At 33.5% G+C, this 16,313-nt stretch overlaps 1 protein-coding gene across 2 annotated transcripts; it reads right to left on the bottom strand.

Annotated features, from left to right (window-relative positions):
• Positions 1 to 583: 583 nt before the first annotated feature.
• LOC133290007 (putative lipid-binding protein AIR1B) lies at positions 584 to 1,140 on the bottom strand. 2 transcript variants are annotated; one of them, XM_061488046.1, is made up of 2 exons: positions 1,005 to 1,100; positions 584 to 926 (listed from the first exon to the last, which is right to left on the bottom strand). In XM_061488046.1, exons 1-2 carry the CDS (start codon positions 1,096 to 1,098, stop codon positions 703 to 705), a joined length of 318 nt encoding a protein of 105 aa, XP_061344030.1. In that variant the 5' UTR covers positions 1,099 to 1,100; the 3' UTR covers positions 584 to 702. The 2 variants fall into 2 exon arrangements, with proteins under 2 accessions (XP_061344030.1, XP_061344029.1); XM_061488045.1 differs by having other exon boundaries at positions 584 to 1,140.
• Positions 1,141 to 16,313: the final 15,173 nt, after the last annotated feature.

The following is a 16,313-nucleotide window of genomic DNA, read 5'->3' as shown; positions in this document are numbered from 1 at the left end:
AAAAAAAAAATGAAAATAAAAAAAATACTTCTTAATTTGAGTTTCTGAAATTAGTTAAATTCAACCAATCTATTCGTAATTATTAGAGAATTTCATATTCGTTGGAACATATTTCTCACGTAAAATTAGTTAAATTTTCAGTTCTATTTAACACTCTTTTCATCCCTCTTCTTTTTTTATCCCTCTTCTTTATATGAAAGATTTTGGGAAACCATCCATTTTAATCTTTCAAAGGATTCAAAATTTAAAAAAGAACAAAGGACTTGAAGAATAGTTTTACTCAACAGCCGCTGCCTCTTTATTACTTAGAATTTTACAGCAGATATATTTACCCTTTCACTGCTTAAATGGAAATTAAGAAAGGTAATATATAGGAGAAAGAAAGGAAAAATGATTGATAGAGGAAATAATGAATCTTTGCTTAAACTTATAATTTTATTAGTAGAAATTTCTCTTAGATGGAATACAAAACACTGGTGGTGAGGCTGGGGAGGAAGACAAGAAGTCTTCAAGTTCCAACCATCACAATAATAATAATAATCAAATACGAAGGAAATGTTGTTTGGCAAAATGGAACGTGCCAGAGAGGATAGCAAAGTACAAAGTACAAAGCACGGTGAACAACGAACATGGCAAAATAGAACCTTATGACATACTTATTAAACTTGAAGAAACTATATATTATACGATGAAGTGCCCTATTTAAGCACACACGAATCCCTCGGGGATTCCCTTTCCACAGTAATTGAGTAGCAATGTCAAGCTGATTGGAACATTGAGGTTGAGACCCAGCAAGTTAGCTTTGAGAGCGGTGCAAAGGCACACAGCAGCTTCAAGATCAGCAAGACCCTCAACGAGGGAGCAACATGGTGTCTTTGGTGGCTTTCCAAGCTGCACGTTCACCAAACCCAACAGATCAACACACACTCCGAACTTAAGGGTGTCTTTGGGGCAACTTGGTTGCTTTGAAGAAGGTGGCTTTGGGACAGGTGGGTGTTTGTGACCTTTGGGGGGTGGAGGACATGGAACATAGGTGGAGCTAACCACAGTGAAGAAGAGGAGATTGAGAGATAGGAGAAGAGCAGTCTTGGAAGCCATTTCACCAAAGATGTTAAAAGTTACTAACTTTAAAATGCTACTTTGATTTGGTGTGTGTGAGGGATGGATTTAGAGAGGAATAAGATGGGGTTTTTATAGGGAGGGATTGGTGAGTTTCTTAGTGTTTGAAGGTTTAATTAAATAATTTATTTATTTGGAGTACATGTGAATGAGTGAGCCCATTGGATGGAAATTGGAATAGCCAACACAAGCTGGCAGATCAACTTGGACGAAGGAAATATGCTTTAATTTAAATGTGCGGGAATATATATTTACATATGTGTACATCCAATCCAATCACAGTTAGAATAGACCAGTCAATCCAGCATTCCTAAGTCAACATGATTGATACTTTCATCTTTTGCTACTTTCCGGTTTTTAGATGGGAGCTCTTTCACTTGTGTGTTTTCCATGCATGTTATAGTAGAGATCACTTCACATTGGGCAAAAAAATTAAAATAATGTAATTAATTAAAATAATTACGCATTTAATGCTGTTTTGTTAAAAATTACACATCTGTTGCACAATGAGACGCCCTCTTTGGGCGTCACATGTGACGCCCCAGTGAGGCGTCTCTCCCTTGGAGAAGACGCCCCATTGGGGCGTCACATGTGACGCCCAAAGGGGGCGTCTCATGTGCAACCTATATATACCCCACTTTCCACCCCATCTCGTTAGTTTTCAATTTTCACGAAACACCGGTTTGATCGCCCTTACGCGCTACGGACAACCTTGATCGTACGCACAACATTTCATGGATAACTTTGCAGGCGTGCTCTCAATTACAATGGCTTCTTGATGCTCTCTAATAAGGTTGTGCTTAAGTGTCATTTGGACATCTTTTTTTGTCGCAAATTCCACTACTAGAAAAATCCTGTATTGCGAGGGAATTGGTATGAAAATTTCGTCGCTAATTTCATCCTCGCTACTACTTTCCCTCACAAATTCCCTCACAAACGATTTTGCGAGGGAAAGTAGTAGCGAGGATGAAATTAGCGACGAAATTTGCATAGCAATTCCCTCGCTATACAGGATTTTTCTTAATTGACAAATAACATGTCACCCAGTTGCCACGGACCTTGTATTGAAGCCGATCCAGACACCGAACCATCAGTACATGATTCTTGTTCGCTCTGATAACTCCAATCAATGTAAGAATAATGCGGAATTCATTCCCAAAAAGGAATAACATCTGTGTCACCTGCAATTGCGGATTATAATTTTTTAATACGAACTTACTATTTCAGGTATTAAATCAGTTATTTATTCACGCATTATACAAATGAGATCAATTACCTTCTTGTGGAATACCAAACGGAGCAGACGCAACGTCATTCAACTGCGGCATTTGCGCGACGACTGGTTGATGGAATATTGGGATTTCAGACGCACCCATCTCACGAGATTCATCTCCGTCTGAAGCACTAGCATCCTCCGCCAGAAGATGTTCTTCCATTGCCATATTTTCATCGTCGTCATCGTCATCTTCGTCGTGCATTTCCCAAGTCGGATCATTTTCATCTCCCTCAGAAAAGTTACCAACTGAAGACGCATGAGCGGCAAGAGAAGCTGGAAGACGGAGAGAATTTAAATAAACTGACCTCACCGGTATGAGAGCATTCTCGGTTGCGACGATGTCGACATACAACTCTAGAAAATCTGTCCTTGACTGGTTGCAAAATTCTTCCATTGTCATCTCCAAGTCTTCATCGTCAAGCACTTTCAAACTAATGTATTTATCACTTTGCCACACCCTTGTCGTGATCTCAGTGATACATTGGTTGTCTTGAAGACTTAACTTCTGCCGAATTCTCTGATGCAGTTCGCCAATGGTTGTGTTGCGTTGGATACGTGTCGGCCTTTTTTCACCTTCGAATATGACACCTCGTCGACCTTCTACATTCCTACCATTGTAATATAACACAACACGAACATAATCAGGATTTGAACTCATTTTTAAATAGAATTAGAACTAAAATTCAAATACTAAATTAAAGATAAAGGAATGTTGGTGGAGAAGAGAGATATGAAGAGTGAGAGAAGAGGTGTGAATTGAATGGAGGGGGTGGGGAAATATATAGAGCACACATGTGACGCCCAAAAGTGGCGTCACATTGTGCAGTAGATGTGTAATTTTTTACAAAACAACATTAAATGCGTAATTATTTAATTTAAATACATTATTTTAATTTTTTTTGCCCTTCACATTGGTATAAGATTTTAAGATTTGTATATCATTTAATAATTTTATATACAATATATATTTTTATCGATCCAACTGTCAAATTATAACTATCCATTAGCTTGATTATTTAAACAAAATGCTGCAAAAATTTAACTGCAATAATTCAAAAATAATCAAACTATTTTTGCTTTCATATTTTTCAAAATTATATATCACTTTAATTTTATATATATTAACGAAGAATACTAAATAATTTAATATTATTATAAAATTTTATAAATATGATATGAAAACTTGTATTCAATGACTGATTTTAAGATAAAATAAAATTTTATTTTAATAGTGTAAGAGTGATTTTAACTTACATCCGTGTGTGTATATATATATATATATATATATATATATATATATATATATATATATATATATATATATGGAGCATGTTATACTTACAAACTTTTTTGTTTACAAACTCTTGTAAACTACACTAAGTACGACCGGTCATACTTTAATCATGCAGTGTACGACTGATCGTATTGTAAACGGATCTTATCTCATATATATATATATATATATATATATATATATAGGCAAAATGATTTCTGCAGCCGCTGCACCTACAGCTAGCCAGGATCCGCGTGCGGATCCTAGGATACGGCACCGGATCCTTTTTTTTTAAAAAAAAACGTCGTGGGGCCCACTTTTCTGTGTCAGCTGTAGAGAATGTTATCTACGGCGGCTGCAGAAATGATAAGCCCATATATATATATATATATATATATATATATATATATATATATATATATATACTTCTATTTTTCTGCAAACGCTTTACGTGTAGTAGAGACAAATTTTTCATATATATAGGTTAAAATATTTAATGTAGGGAATTATAATCATACAAAAGATGAAAGCATGTGGAGAATCATAATCATACACTTGTCATTGCTGCACGTATAACAACTTTGGATATGATTTTACCATTTATATATATATATATATATATATATATATATATATATATATATATAAAAGTTTAAAGGGATAGGATCCGTTTATAAATTTTTTTTGCAAATTACACTAAGTACGACCAGTCGTACACTGCATGATTAAAGTATGACCCGGTCGTATTTAGTGTAGTTTATAAGAGTTTGTAAATATAACATGTCCCTGCAAGTTTAAAACCATCTTCTTGTTTGTTTTCAAATATTCGATGAAATCATTTCATGCATATCGTTCTAAAATTTTCATTTGTTTGCCTTATTTCAAAAGAAATAAAGCATAAGATATTACGAGTAATTGTCATTTTTCATCTATTATTGAAAACGAATACACGAGGGCTCAAGATTGTTCTTATTACTCTGTATTTGTCTCTTACAGCTCATCTCCCGGTGTCGAATATGCAAGAAAAATCCAACAATATCTGATTCACGCTTAGCTTAAGTGCTGAACAAAATTCTTTACTATTCTTTATTTTATATTTACCTTTTTATAATCGCAACATATACATGTCAGCTGAAGAGCGAAGATGTACAAGTAAAATATTTCCTGAGCCCGGTCAAAAACACGGGATTGCAATATTTGGTGTTATTTGAAAGCTTTTGAACTAAAATGTGATTAACAATGCAGCAGAAGTCCATCTGAAGGCCATGTGCTGATCATGTGAAAGCTGCAAAACAATTATCACTTAGCCTTAAAATGGAAACTTCAAACCTGATATGGTCAGTCACTGATAGTAAACCGGTAAAGGTAAAAAAATGATACCTATACTTAATAATTTAGCTTTATGGAAAAATTAACCTGGGGTAAAGTGTGTGTCATTTTAAAGGACGTAAAGTTGTGTCATTTTAAGAGAGAAAGAGATAAATAAAGAAAAAAAAAAGAGTTGACAAAAAAAATTAAAGGTATGGGTCCCACCTCTTTGTGAGAGTGAAAAAATATAAATTGTATCATTTAAAAAGATAAACACTTTTTTTCGTTAACCTGACACCAGTAGACATGTAATCATAAAGATTTGATTCTTTGCCGCAGATAAAGTTCGACCATATGTGTTCAATTATTGCCTCATCATTTTTTAAAATAAAATGAGAATTACTCTACGATTAATTGATTAATGCATTATTTACACGTCAAATTTAAAAGACGCTTATGAAAATACAAAATCTCTCTCAACACACATACGTGTGTATGTGTATAAGTTTACTTTTTATTTTTATTTTATTTTTTGGATTATTACATGTTCAGTATCTTATGTCACCGTAGGTCCGTAGTGTTGGGTTAAGGAGATTGGTTCGGAGCAACTTCTATTTGTGAAAATGAAGTAAACCTCTCACAAGATAGAAAAAATAATGAAGTACACAAAAGCATACATAGAGAACAAAAAATAATTTTTAAATGTCAAAAACCCCTCAATGTGAAGAGTAAAAATCACAAGACCAATAAGTCCACGAAAACTTCTATTATGTCAGTAGGATTACAAAGATGATCTCTCTAGTGCAAGAGAAGAGGTTAATTTGCACACAAATACTTCATCCACTAAGGATGATTTACAATAATTTTATCTCTCATCTTTGTGGTGGAACTCTATTTCTCTCTAGAAGGAACTCTCTCAAATGTTTGCTTGATAAATATAAATAAATTATAAACATAATATAAGTAAAATTAAAATTTCCAGCAGTGATAATATGTTTCAGCAAAGAATTTTATTTATGCATCAATAAAAATTAAATTTTCTATTGACGTCTAAGCATGAAATTTTCAATATTTAAAAAATTATATTAAAACATATAAATGTAAAAATTTATAAATATAAAATAAATTATAAACATAATATAAGTAAAAATAAAATTTTCAGCAAAGATAATACATTTCAACAAAGAATTTCATCTACCCACAAGTAAAAATAAAAAAATTTATTGATGTCTAAGCATGCCATACATCCAAATTTTCACTAAAACATACTATGTACAATGCACCTTGGTATGTAGTTTTGTGGATAATAATAAGTAAGAAATTTATAATAGTAGTAGTTAAAGAAAATCAATGATCTAAATTTTAAATATATAACATACTAAGAATAGATGTTCAATACTAGTATTAAGATTCATTTTTCATCGCTCCTTGCACCATTCCTGATAGCACTCTAGTAGAATTTTACTAGAGTTGATCAGGAATAGTGTTGTTATCAATCCTAGTGAGAAAATTTTCATTTGGTGGCATTCTTTAACAACGAAACTTAGCAAAGATAATTGAATTGAATTTTTACTTATATTAAAATTTTGCTTACATTTTCACTTATATATTTGTGTACAAATATTATTCTATTAAAAATAAATTATGAAAAATTTATATTTTGTATAAAATATTTTATAAAAGTGTTAATATTTATTTGTTAAAATAATTTTGAATGTATTCAATATGATACAAAAAAAAAATTGAAATTATAATTTTGGATGGTTTGCAGGTTGATTTTAGCTCATAGAGCTTTTGGCCTGTGCAAGCTATTATTATTGCGGGTCATTTGACTCTGTTGGCTTTTTAGCCCTAACCCACATTCTTTAGAACCTAATGAGACGAGCTGACCCATTTTGACAGTTCTACGGCAACAAATTCAATTTCGAGTTTGAGTCACTCTCCCTAGGAGTTGCTAATGACAAATTTATATTACTAGAAACTAATGAATTACCAATGCAATGTAACGAGGGATATTATTTTATCTCTATTTTTTGAAGAATTTAGCAACAAAATAAATAACGACATAATTATAAATTATTGATATTAATAATTAAAGGGTTTAGAATTTATCAACTTTATTAGAAAACACTCAGTGCTTATGGGCTCGAGATTTCTAGCCTTAGGATATATGATTTACATTGAAATATGAGTTTTGATTTGTATGGTTTATATACTAAAGCTTACAACAGCAAGACCTACTTTAGAAACAACTAATTAGTACATTAACTTATTAATCCATAATTAAAACATTATTAGTTGGGGAAGCGACTGCGTACAAATTTGTGTGTAGAAATCTTTTTTTTTTTTGTACATTAAAAATCTTTTTTTTCTAATATAATGTAAACGAACGACTTCAATACATGGTTTTGAGTAAACTCTTAATTTCCATAAAGACTGCGGATTAGTATCTTGCCAATACACGTGAACAAAAGACAAAGTATATTGGCAAACCTGTCGGCAGGATCAGCTAGCGTATCTCGAAGAAAACGATGAAATTAATAAGAACTATATAAAGCAAACTATTACTAGCCTAGTAATATATAGCATTTCTTCAATACATATATATCCATCTATGACACTCCAATATATGTGCTATCAAACGAAAAGAGGAACCATCATTTTCATCAAACTCTCTGTATAGAAGTTTAGGACACTAGCTAGCTAGTACCCTGCATAGACGCGTAAATTCGAAGAAGTCAATTCTTGATGTTGTTCGCAAAAAAGAAATGGACAAAATTCAGTAGTTAAAGTTGACCTCTAAAATGGCGGATTAAATATTTGTAAAGAACCAATTCAACTCAAAAGTTTAAGTTCTGTTAGGTGAGGTTACGTTAGTGAGGTTACATTAATGATTTTATATATCTCAACACGCCCCTTCACATGAGTGGGCTTGAAGGGTGGACAATATACATGTCCATCTATCTGTGCGAAGAAAGAAATTCTACTAGAAAGAAAGTAGGAACGGTGAGGATCGACCCAAAAACTTAAGCTATTGGGTGAGGTTACATTAATGATTTTATATATCTTAACAATATTAAAGAATGCTAAATGGAATTTATTCGATACCATAGGATCGGAATTTCCAACCGAAGGTTGTATTTATATCTTAGATTAGTATGCTTGTAGGAGTTTATGGAAAAGACACCACAAGGGCTAATGTATCACTATGCACAATAATATTGTTCTCGAGCTCGAGGTGGTATGAAATTTAGCTTCTTATTCTTCTCCTTGTGTTGTATAACATGCCATGAGTCATCGTGCTTGGAGGTCCTTTAACATCGACCAATTAGACAATGATGGGAAGCTTTTTACTAGACAGGTTTTGTATTTGAAGAATAAAATTTAAGCATAGATCGCAACAACGATAATGCACTCTGCCACGCTTTCAAATCTGTCCCTAATCTTATAGGATCAAATTTTTTTAAGTGTAAGAACATGCACCGTTAAATTTTGAATTTAAATAATTTAATTAAGAGTTTATGAAATAATTTTATAATTAACTTTGGATAAATATAGAAAGATTAGAATAATTATCGAGAAGGTCAAGTAATGCTTAAATCGCTTTTCATCGTGCAGATATCGGTTCAGCTTCACGAGATAAATGTGTACCGGCGAAGTATTTCAAAAAATTATAATAAAAATATAAATATTCCTAGAAAAATATCTAGGTCAAGGATATCAAGTTTGGGGTAAAATTAATGAGCTATGATCTCAAAACTAATATCGGCTATATATAAAACGCGTACCCGTGAAGTATTTAGAAAAATTATAATAAAAATATTTTAATTCCTAAAAAAATGTCTAGGTTCAGAATATAAAGTTTGGTAAAAAAATTATTAGCGGAACTATTAGAACTAATATTGTTGATTAGTGGGCACACTTATATAAATAGTCAATGTCACAAAGCCCTGGGTCAGTTTTCTGATCCCAAGGCGGATCCCCCTTGGCTGCCACCTCTCTTCCTTCATGAAAACTTGAGCTTTGTGCATGAAACTTAGCCAAGAATCCACCTTTCATCATATTTATCTAATCTTAGGTCATTGAACCATCACCATTCCTTGTAAAACTTGAGTCTTGTGAGGGAAAAATCATGTCTTGAGGGTTTAAGTTTCTGTTTGCATAAGAGGGAGGGCTGACCACTTGTTTCTTAGAGTGTGAACCATGATTACACTCTTGGAAGCTCCAAGAACCAAACTTTGTAAAGAAAGAACCTACCTTTGAGTGTGATTTTCGTGCACCACCAAGTCAGTAGCTTGGAGCATCTACAAAGTCTTCAAAGCTTCCCCATTTTTCTGTTTTCAAAGGTCCATAGGTAACTATAAACCATTCTCCTTGTATTTTCTTGAAAATGGCTATTTTGTGAAGTGAAAAGGGAAAACCTTAATGATTCATGTAAAATATGGTATATATGTGTTTAACCATGTGGTTTGAACTTCTGTTTGAAGAAAAGTTGGATCTCGGACCCATGGAAGCCATGGAACCCGCGGATTATGCAGAAAAAGCTGCAATTTTCGTGTTCTACCCGCATGGTAATCAATTACCCTCTACATGGTAATCGATTACCATGTGGAATAATCGATTACCCTATTCATGGTAATCAATTACCCCCTGTCAGAAAGACCAGAAACAAGTTCTGATGTGTAGGAAAGCCTCAATTAGGGTATGATACCCTAAGAAGTCAGTGTTAGAGTTGAAAATGTGAATATGAATAATACAGAGGGTTAATAAGCTATAATTATGGCTTTAAGAGGGACTTGAGGAACTAAACGAAAAAGAAAACATTGCTCCATTGATGTGAAATTTGGGATTCTAAAAATTAATAATGTTCTTGATATAAAACAGATTGCAATTGTCGGATTATGTGACTGTTGGTGTTTCTGTGTATACCGAACCTGTGGATAGGGATTTTGGCACTATAGGTAAGCTTTCGTGTCCTAGGTTTTACCCATTGATGGTTCCACCAAACCTCATGGAGGGATGGTTTATATGCATAATGTGTTTTTCTGAAAATATATCTGTTTACATGATGAATATTGAATATGTTGTTGAGCTGGATTATTATTATAGTGCATTTGTCATATGTATATGTATGTGAGGTATTCCTCACAAGACGGTAATCCCTGAGCATGTCGGGTCACATGCAAGATGGTAACTCCGTGTGTGAGGTACATGGTGGACTCATTGTGCTGTCGGTTATAGACGTATGTAATACCTACGTTTTGTTCTCTGGCCAGTAGGATGCATGCACACATGACATGGACATATGCTGCATTACACAGATTTTGCCATTTTACTATTATTATCATTTTTGAACTTATATTGCACATGTAAATGAGCTTGGGGAGGAGAGATCCTTGAGAATCCCTTGTCTTACTGACATTTCTTGTTTGAGATCTCACCCCATGTGGGGCACATTTATAGGTACAGGTACTTCTGAGATTGAGACCTCTAGCGGCAGGAGGTCAAAGTTGAGTTGAGATGATGCATGCACCTTGCTATTTTATTATGATTTTTGCCTTGCTATTATACCTTTATGGTTATTGTATTTGAGACATGAGCTGACTTTGTTGCTTTATTTGGTGAGCATGAGGATTGTCCATGCCACATTTGAAGAAGCTGTGTTTATTTCAAACTGAAGTTGTATTATTGTATCAGGACATGTCTGGTCTATGTGTTGTAGTTCCATGACTTGACACATTATTTATATTATGAGGTTATTCCGTTTAGTTATTTATTGCAATTTACATACATGTGATTTTTGAAAAAGCTTCACTGAGTTAATATGATAAGATTCATAATTGAAATTTTTAGCTTCCGCATTTATCAGAGTTGCGCTTATTACCATTTATATGTTTAATACACCGGGTGCACACGGGGTGTTATATCAAGCTTGCAGACCATTATGCCGGGTGGCAGCGGCTAGCTGTTCACTATGTTTCACATATTCATAATGATTGGGTGGGAATCTGAGTTTGCTGATTCTCACAGATGGTGCCAATGTTCGATGAATTTCCAACCAAAGGTTGGCATTTGTATCTTTAATCGGTATGCTCATGGGAGTCTATGGAAGAGACCAGTGGCGGACCGGTGTATGTGCAAGTGTGTGCAAGTGCACACACAAATTTTTTGAAAAAAAAAAGAATAAAATATATTTTAGGTCATCAACAAAAATTACAGGACTCAATTTAATCTCTTAAAAAAAAGTCGACTAGTGATCCCTTTAAATTCCAAAATAGACTCATGTTAGTCCTTTTGAGGGATTAATGTGGGTCTTTTTGAATTTCAGAGGACCATGATTTTAATTATCTAGGTCTATTTTTGAATTCTGAGAGATCACAAGTAGATTTTTTTTTCCAAGAGATTAAATTGAGACCCGTAATTTTTGTTGAGGACCCAAAATATTTTATTGTAACAGTTTAATTGACTCTTGATTACATTTTTTATATTAAGTTAAAGTTTCCTTTTTTTTATATTCTTTTGTATTTTAATATATTTTAAAAAAAAATTCTTTTATTCTAAGTGTGCAGATATTAAAAAAAATTTCTAGGTCCGCTATTGAAAGAGACACCTCAAGGGGTAACAGATTACTATGCACAATAATAATGGCATATAACCAAAGACATGAGATGTATGCATAGTGATAGACAAGAGAGCAGTGAATTCAGAGTATGTAACTGAGAGGCTTAATCCTTTATTATAGAAAGGGTTACCTGTAAGTGTAGAGTCCTGATATCTAGGAGTGTGTTGGTTGGGGGATAAGATAATTAGTTTACCCTTTATCCCTTAGTGACATGATGATGAGATTATCTCTTTAGTCTATTACTTTATTATGTTGTTAAGATATGAGCTCATAGAATAGGTCGAGAATAGTTACATTTTTTTTTTCTTCATAAAACAACTTAAGAAAAGAGTTCAGTAAAATAAGTGACAGTTATTCATTTATTTATTTCTAATCATAACTGGTTATTGATCATTCATAACAACTTTTGTAATCAAATAAGATTGTTGTTAAATATTTAATTAATGTGCATTATCATTTGTTTTTCCTTTGTCCGGACAAAATTTAGAATGGTTCCAGCTTCATGCAGGACGAGGGAGGGGGATCAATCAAAACAGGTGAAACGTAATTTTCAAGTTGAGTCATAATCATATTTGACTAATCATTTGTTTTCCGCTGAAAATGTGGATCGAATTAAGAGTCCAGTGTCAAAGAAAATGGCAGCACCGGCCGGTGCTAAAAATATATTAGATTATAATATTGCACCCGTAAATATCGAATATTAGATTGTAATATTGACTTTTTATGCGGATTATATATGATCATGATTTTCATTCTCTGCCATCATTATCACGCCAAACTACTGTTGTGCACTCGTGATATTCATTCTCTTCCACCGAACTCCTTTTTAAAATAAGGTTTCAACCAATAGTGCAAGCATTAACATGAGTTTGATCTGGCCCAGTAATGTAAATTCCCCCACCCAAAAAATAAAAAATCCAGATAGTGCTCATTTGACCGATCCGGGTATATTGCCAATTGATTTAGCACTGTTAAAATTATATTCTTTCAAACTAATTGTCAAATTTTATACATACAACAGACAAGAAGTCGTATGACACGCGTACATGACAATCTTTCAGTAATTTCCTCAAAAGCGAAATTTGCATTCGTTGTGGGGCACATTAATTTGTCTATTTATAATCGTGGAATGGAAAATAATGGAATCCTTTCATGTTAAAAAAAAACAAAATATGATCATGTAAAAAATTATAATCATATAAAGGTGAATTAATGATAATAAAAAAATATAAAAAAAAAATATTAAAATAAATAATTACCAAATCATAACCATTGATTCACTTTTATATAGTTATGATCTTTTCACGTGATCATGTCATATATATTTTCACGTGAGAAATCCATTTTCGAAAATACTAGACATATAATTATTAATATCTTGCCAGTTGCCAAGTTGTACAAACCATCAAGAGTGCATGACTCTTTTTTCTGCTGTCAAATATACGCAATCTAATATAATATTATGACAAGTCTACCAATGCGCAGTTTTATTTATTTATTTAGTGTTTTGAAATTTTAAATGTATATTTAATAATTGATGTAAATCATTAATTATTTATCAATTAGTTTAAATATAATACTCAATCTTATCTCAATCTCATTAATCAAATTCTCAATTAATTAATATTATTCATAGTAATATCTAGTTCAATTGGTGTGTGTGAGCTAAGTAAGTAATAGAAGGATCTAAGTTCGATCCCCACCAATACGACCTTGGAAGTGGTATAAGATCTGTACCAATTTCTTCAGTAACAACAGAATCTACATTTAGTGTTGCAGAAGTTATTAATGCTAATTGTTCTTCTACCTTGACTGAAAATACCATCCAAACTTTAATATATGGTGAAAATTAGTTACATAATAAGTATGGTTTGAAAAAAAAAAGGTATAAAAAAAATTGTTTTTAATCTTTTTTTTCTTTCAATCCTTTAATCTTGTTTTTTTTTGTTTTCTACACTTACAAATTGTTTGCCAACTTATAGAATTGTATTTGCATAGAAGAAAAGATTATGAGAAGTTTATGGGTACTACAAGCATCATGATACATTTGTTGGATTCATACAGTTATTTTAATTTACATAATATGGATTGAATTGTTAGATCTGAAAAAATATATATCATTTACTTTGAGCATCTTACTTGTGAAAGTGACTTAAATGCAAATTGTAATAAATTATTATTATGATTCATGATTTTATTTAAACGTGAAAATTGTGATTTTTGTTTTAATAACAGAATTTAAGAATTTTGCAAAGTTGATTCATATTCGGCTTAGAAGTTAAAAATTAACAGGCTAACAGTTAAACTTAGGTTTTTATAAATGGGCTAGGCCAGAGTAACACTTAGACTTATACTATGCTATCGGGTCATGTCAAATTAAAAAATTTTGACATACTCTAAAATTTTTCGAGACAAAGCTCAACCCAACCCAGCACATTTTCACCCTTAATCTCAACCCAGCCCACTGAAAGGGAAAAAAAAAAACTATTGTTGGTCCAGCATGTTTAGGCCGTGTTGTTGCAAGGTTTCATCAAAGTGGTGAGGATTTTAAAGATCACAAACAACAAAAGAGGAGGGGGGGCATCTGTAAGATTATACTCTTAATTTTGAAAAGAGTACAGAAATTGAGCATAATAATGGTCACTCCTGAGTCCTCACAATAGCGCCACCATAAGCATGATATTAAAACAACAAAACCAGTTTCGGTCTCTTGCATTCCGGTAGTTGGTTTCAGCAAGTCTTCCACGATCCATTATTTTGAACTACATTCACAAATAAACGAAAAAGAACAATTATATCAAACAAGATGTTCCCGTCCCCTCATTGCATTGGATCTACCTATGGTTCACCACCAAGCTCCACTCGCAGATTGTCATATGGATATACTTTGGGTGTCTGATACAAAGAAAATAATATAGGAATCTATCAGCTTTAAGTACTAAAGATCTGGAAAAAGTAGCATTGTGCATGTGAAGCTTCAAACAGGAAAAAATCGAAGAAAATGTAACCATAAGTACAGGCAAGGGTGCAATCCGTATACATGGAGATTATACCGACCACTACAAGAATACATACAGGACAAAAACCTCCATTGTCCATAGACCATAACGGGCGTTTGGTAGAGGAAAAAAAAATTTTGTTCAGAAATCTTGATTTTCAGAAATATGATTTTCACATTCAGTTTACGATAATATACGAAAATTAAAAATTTAGAAAAATTCAGTTTCCCGAAAATCCTACAAAAAACCTCGTACCAAACGCCCCCTAAAGAACAAACATTTATTTTCTTTCAACCAAACAGTGAGAAAAATATTGAATAACCAGGATGACTTTAATGACGCCGCCTGGAAAAAATTAGGAAATTTTAAGAACACGGTATTAAAGTACAACCAGGGTTTGTAATTTTTTAAAGATGCTAATTAACTTTCCGAGGACACCTGTTTACACTTTACCTCTCTACCTTACCTCTTTCTATTAAGCTCAAATTCAAACTTATATCACAAGTTTGTTCTACATATGGTAATAATTGCCCTCAAATAAAATACCAATTAATCCTTTTTAAAGGGATGGGCTATAGACAATGAGATGGCTTGTTCAATAGCCAGGCTGCTGTATGACTGTATCAGTGTGCCATAAACAAAAATGTAAAGCAATGGAGGGAACCAATCTCAGGCCATGTCAAATTATTTCATTAACTCCTAGTGGATATGATGGTTTATAATGGAACTAAGTACGAAATCCAGATAGGGCCAAAGGGGCCTTTTGACAGAATCATAAAAGAATAGGGGCAGGATATTGTAACAACCAAGTATAGTTAGTTAGTTACTACCAATTAATTTCACCGTTAGATTGGTTATCTTGATCCGACAGTTCTGATTTGATACTTATAAAGCCACTTTCTCTTCCCTTCTCTCTCCCTTTCTCTCTCTTCCCTTCTCTCTCTCACTATACTCTCTGCCCATCTCTGCTGCCGCTGCCCATCGCCGACTCCGCGTCGCTGCCCATTGCCGCCGCCGCCGCCGCCCCTCTCACTCTACCGCCTCATTGCCGCCGTTAATCCCTCTGAGTATATAATTAGAAAGGGCGTGACAAGAAATTTTTTTTTCCCAGTATTATCCCATGTATATAATCTAAGGAAATCAGATGTCACTTGATGAATTCTCTTTATATTTCAAACAGTCAGAATTCGATGCCAATTTTTAGATGCGCGCTGTATTTATCTTAACGAAATCAGATTCTATATTCCTGTTCCAGCATATGATATGATGTTATAGCAGCCTCTGTCTTTGTTTTAGCTTATTTTACTGAATTTTAATATAAAAATCATGACTTCTTGAATAAATTAGGGTTTATTTGATTTTGCCAATGGAGGCTGAAGGCCAAACTGCATTACCATTTGTATGTTTCTTGTGCGGGAATCTGAGAGGGGCGGAGGCGGCGGTAGAGAGAGAAGGGAAGAGAGAGGGGCGCACAAATCTGAGAGGGGAGCGGCGGCGGCAGCGGTGATGGGCAGCGGCAGGGCATCGGCGATGGGCAGCGGAGTCGGTGATGGGCAGCGGCGGCGGAGATGGGCAGAGAGTATAATGAGAGAGAGAAGGGAAGAGAGAGAAAGGGAGAGAGAAGGGAAGAGAAAGTGGCTGTATAAGTATCAAATCAGAACCGTCGGATCAAAATAACCAATCTAACGGTAAAATTGATTGGTAGTAACATTGGTA

Source organism: Gastrolobium bilobum, unplaced genomic scaffold (genome assembly GCF_033153095.1).
Source record: "Gastrolobium bilobum isolate Gb01-03AN ecotype WA unplaced genomic scaffold, APGP_CSIRO_Gbil_v1 utg157769, whole genome shotgun sequence".
Taxonomy (NCBI): domain Eukaryota; kingdom Viridiplantae; phylum Streptophyta; class Magnoliopsida; order Fabales; family Fabaceae; genus Gastrolobium; species Gastrolobium bilobum.
This window is presented reverse-complemented; position numbering and strand designations above follow the sequence as displayed.

Excerpts from the sequence above, each read along its gene's own strand:
- LOC133290007 (XM_061488045.1), bottom strand. The coding sequence starts at position 1,098 with ATGGCTTCCAAGACTGCTCTTCTCCTATCTCTCAATCTCCTCTTCTTC.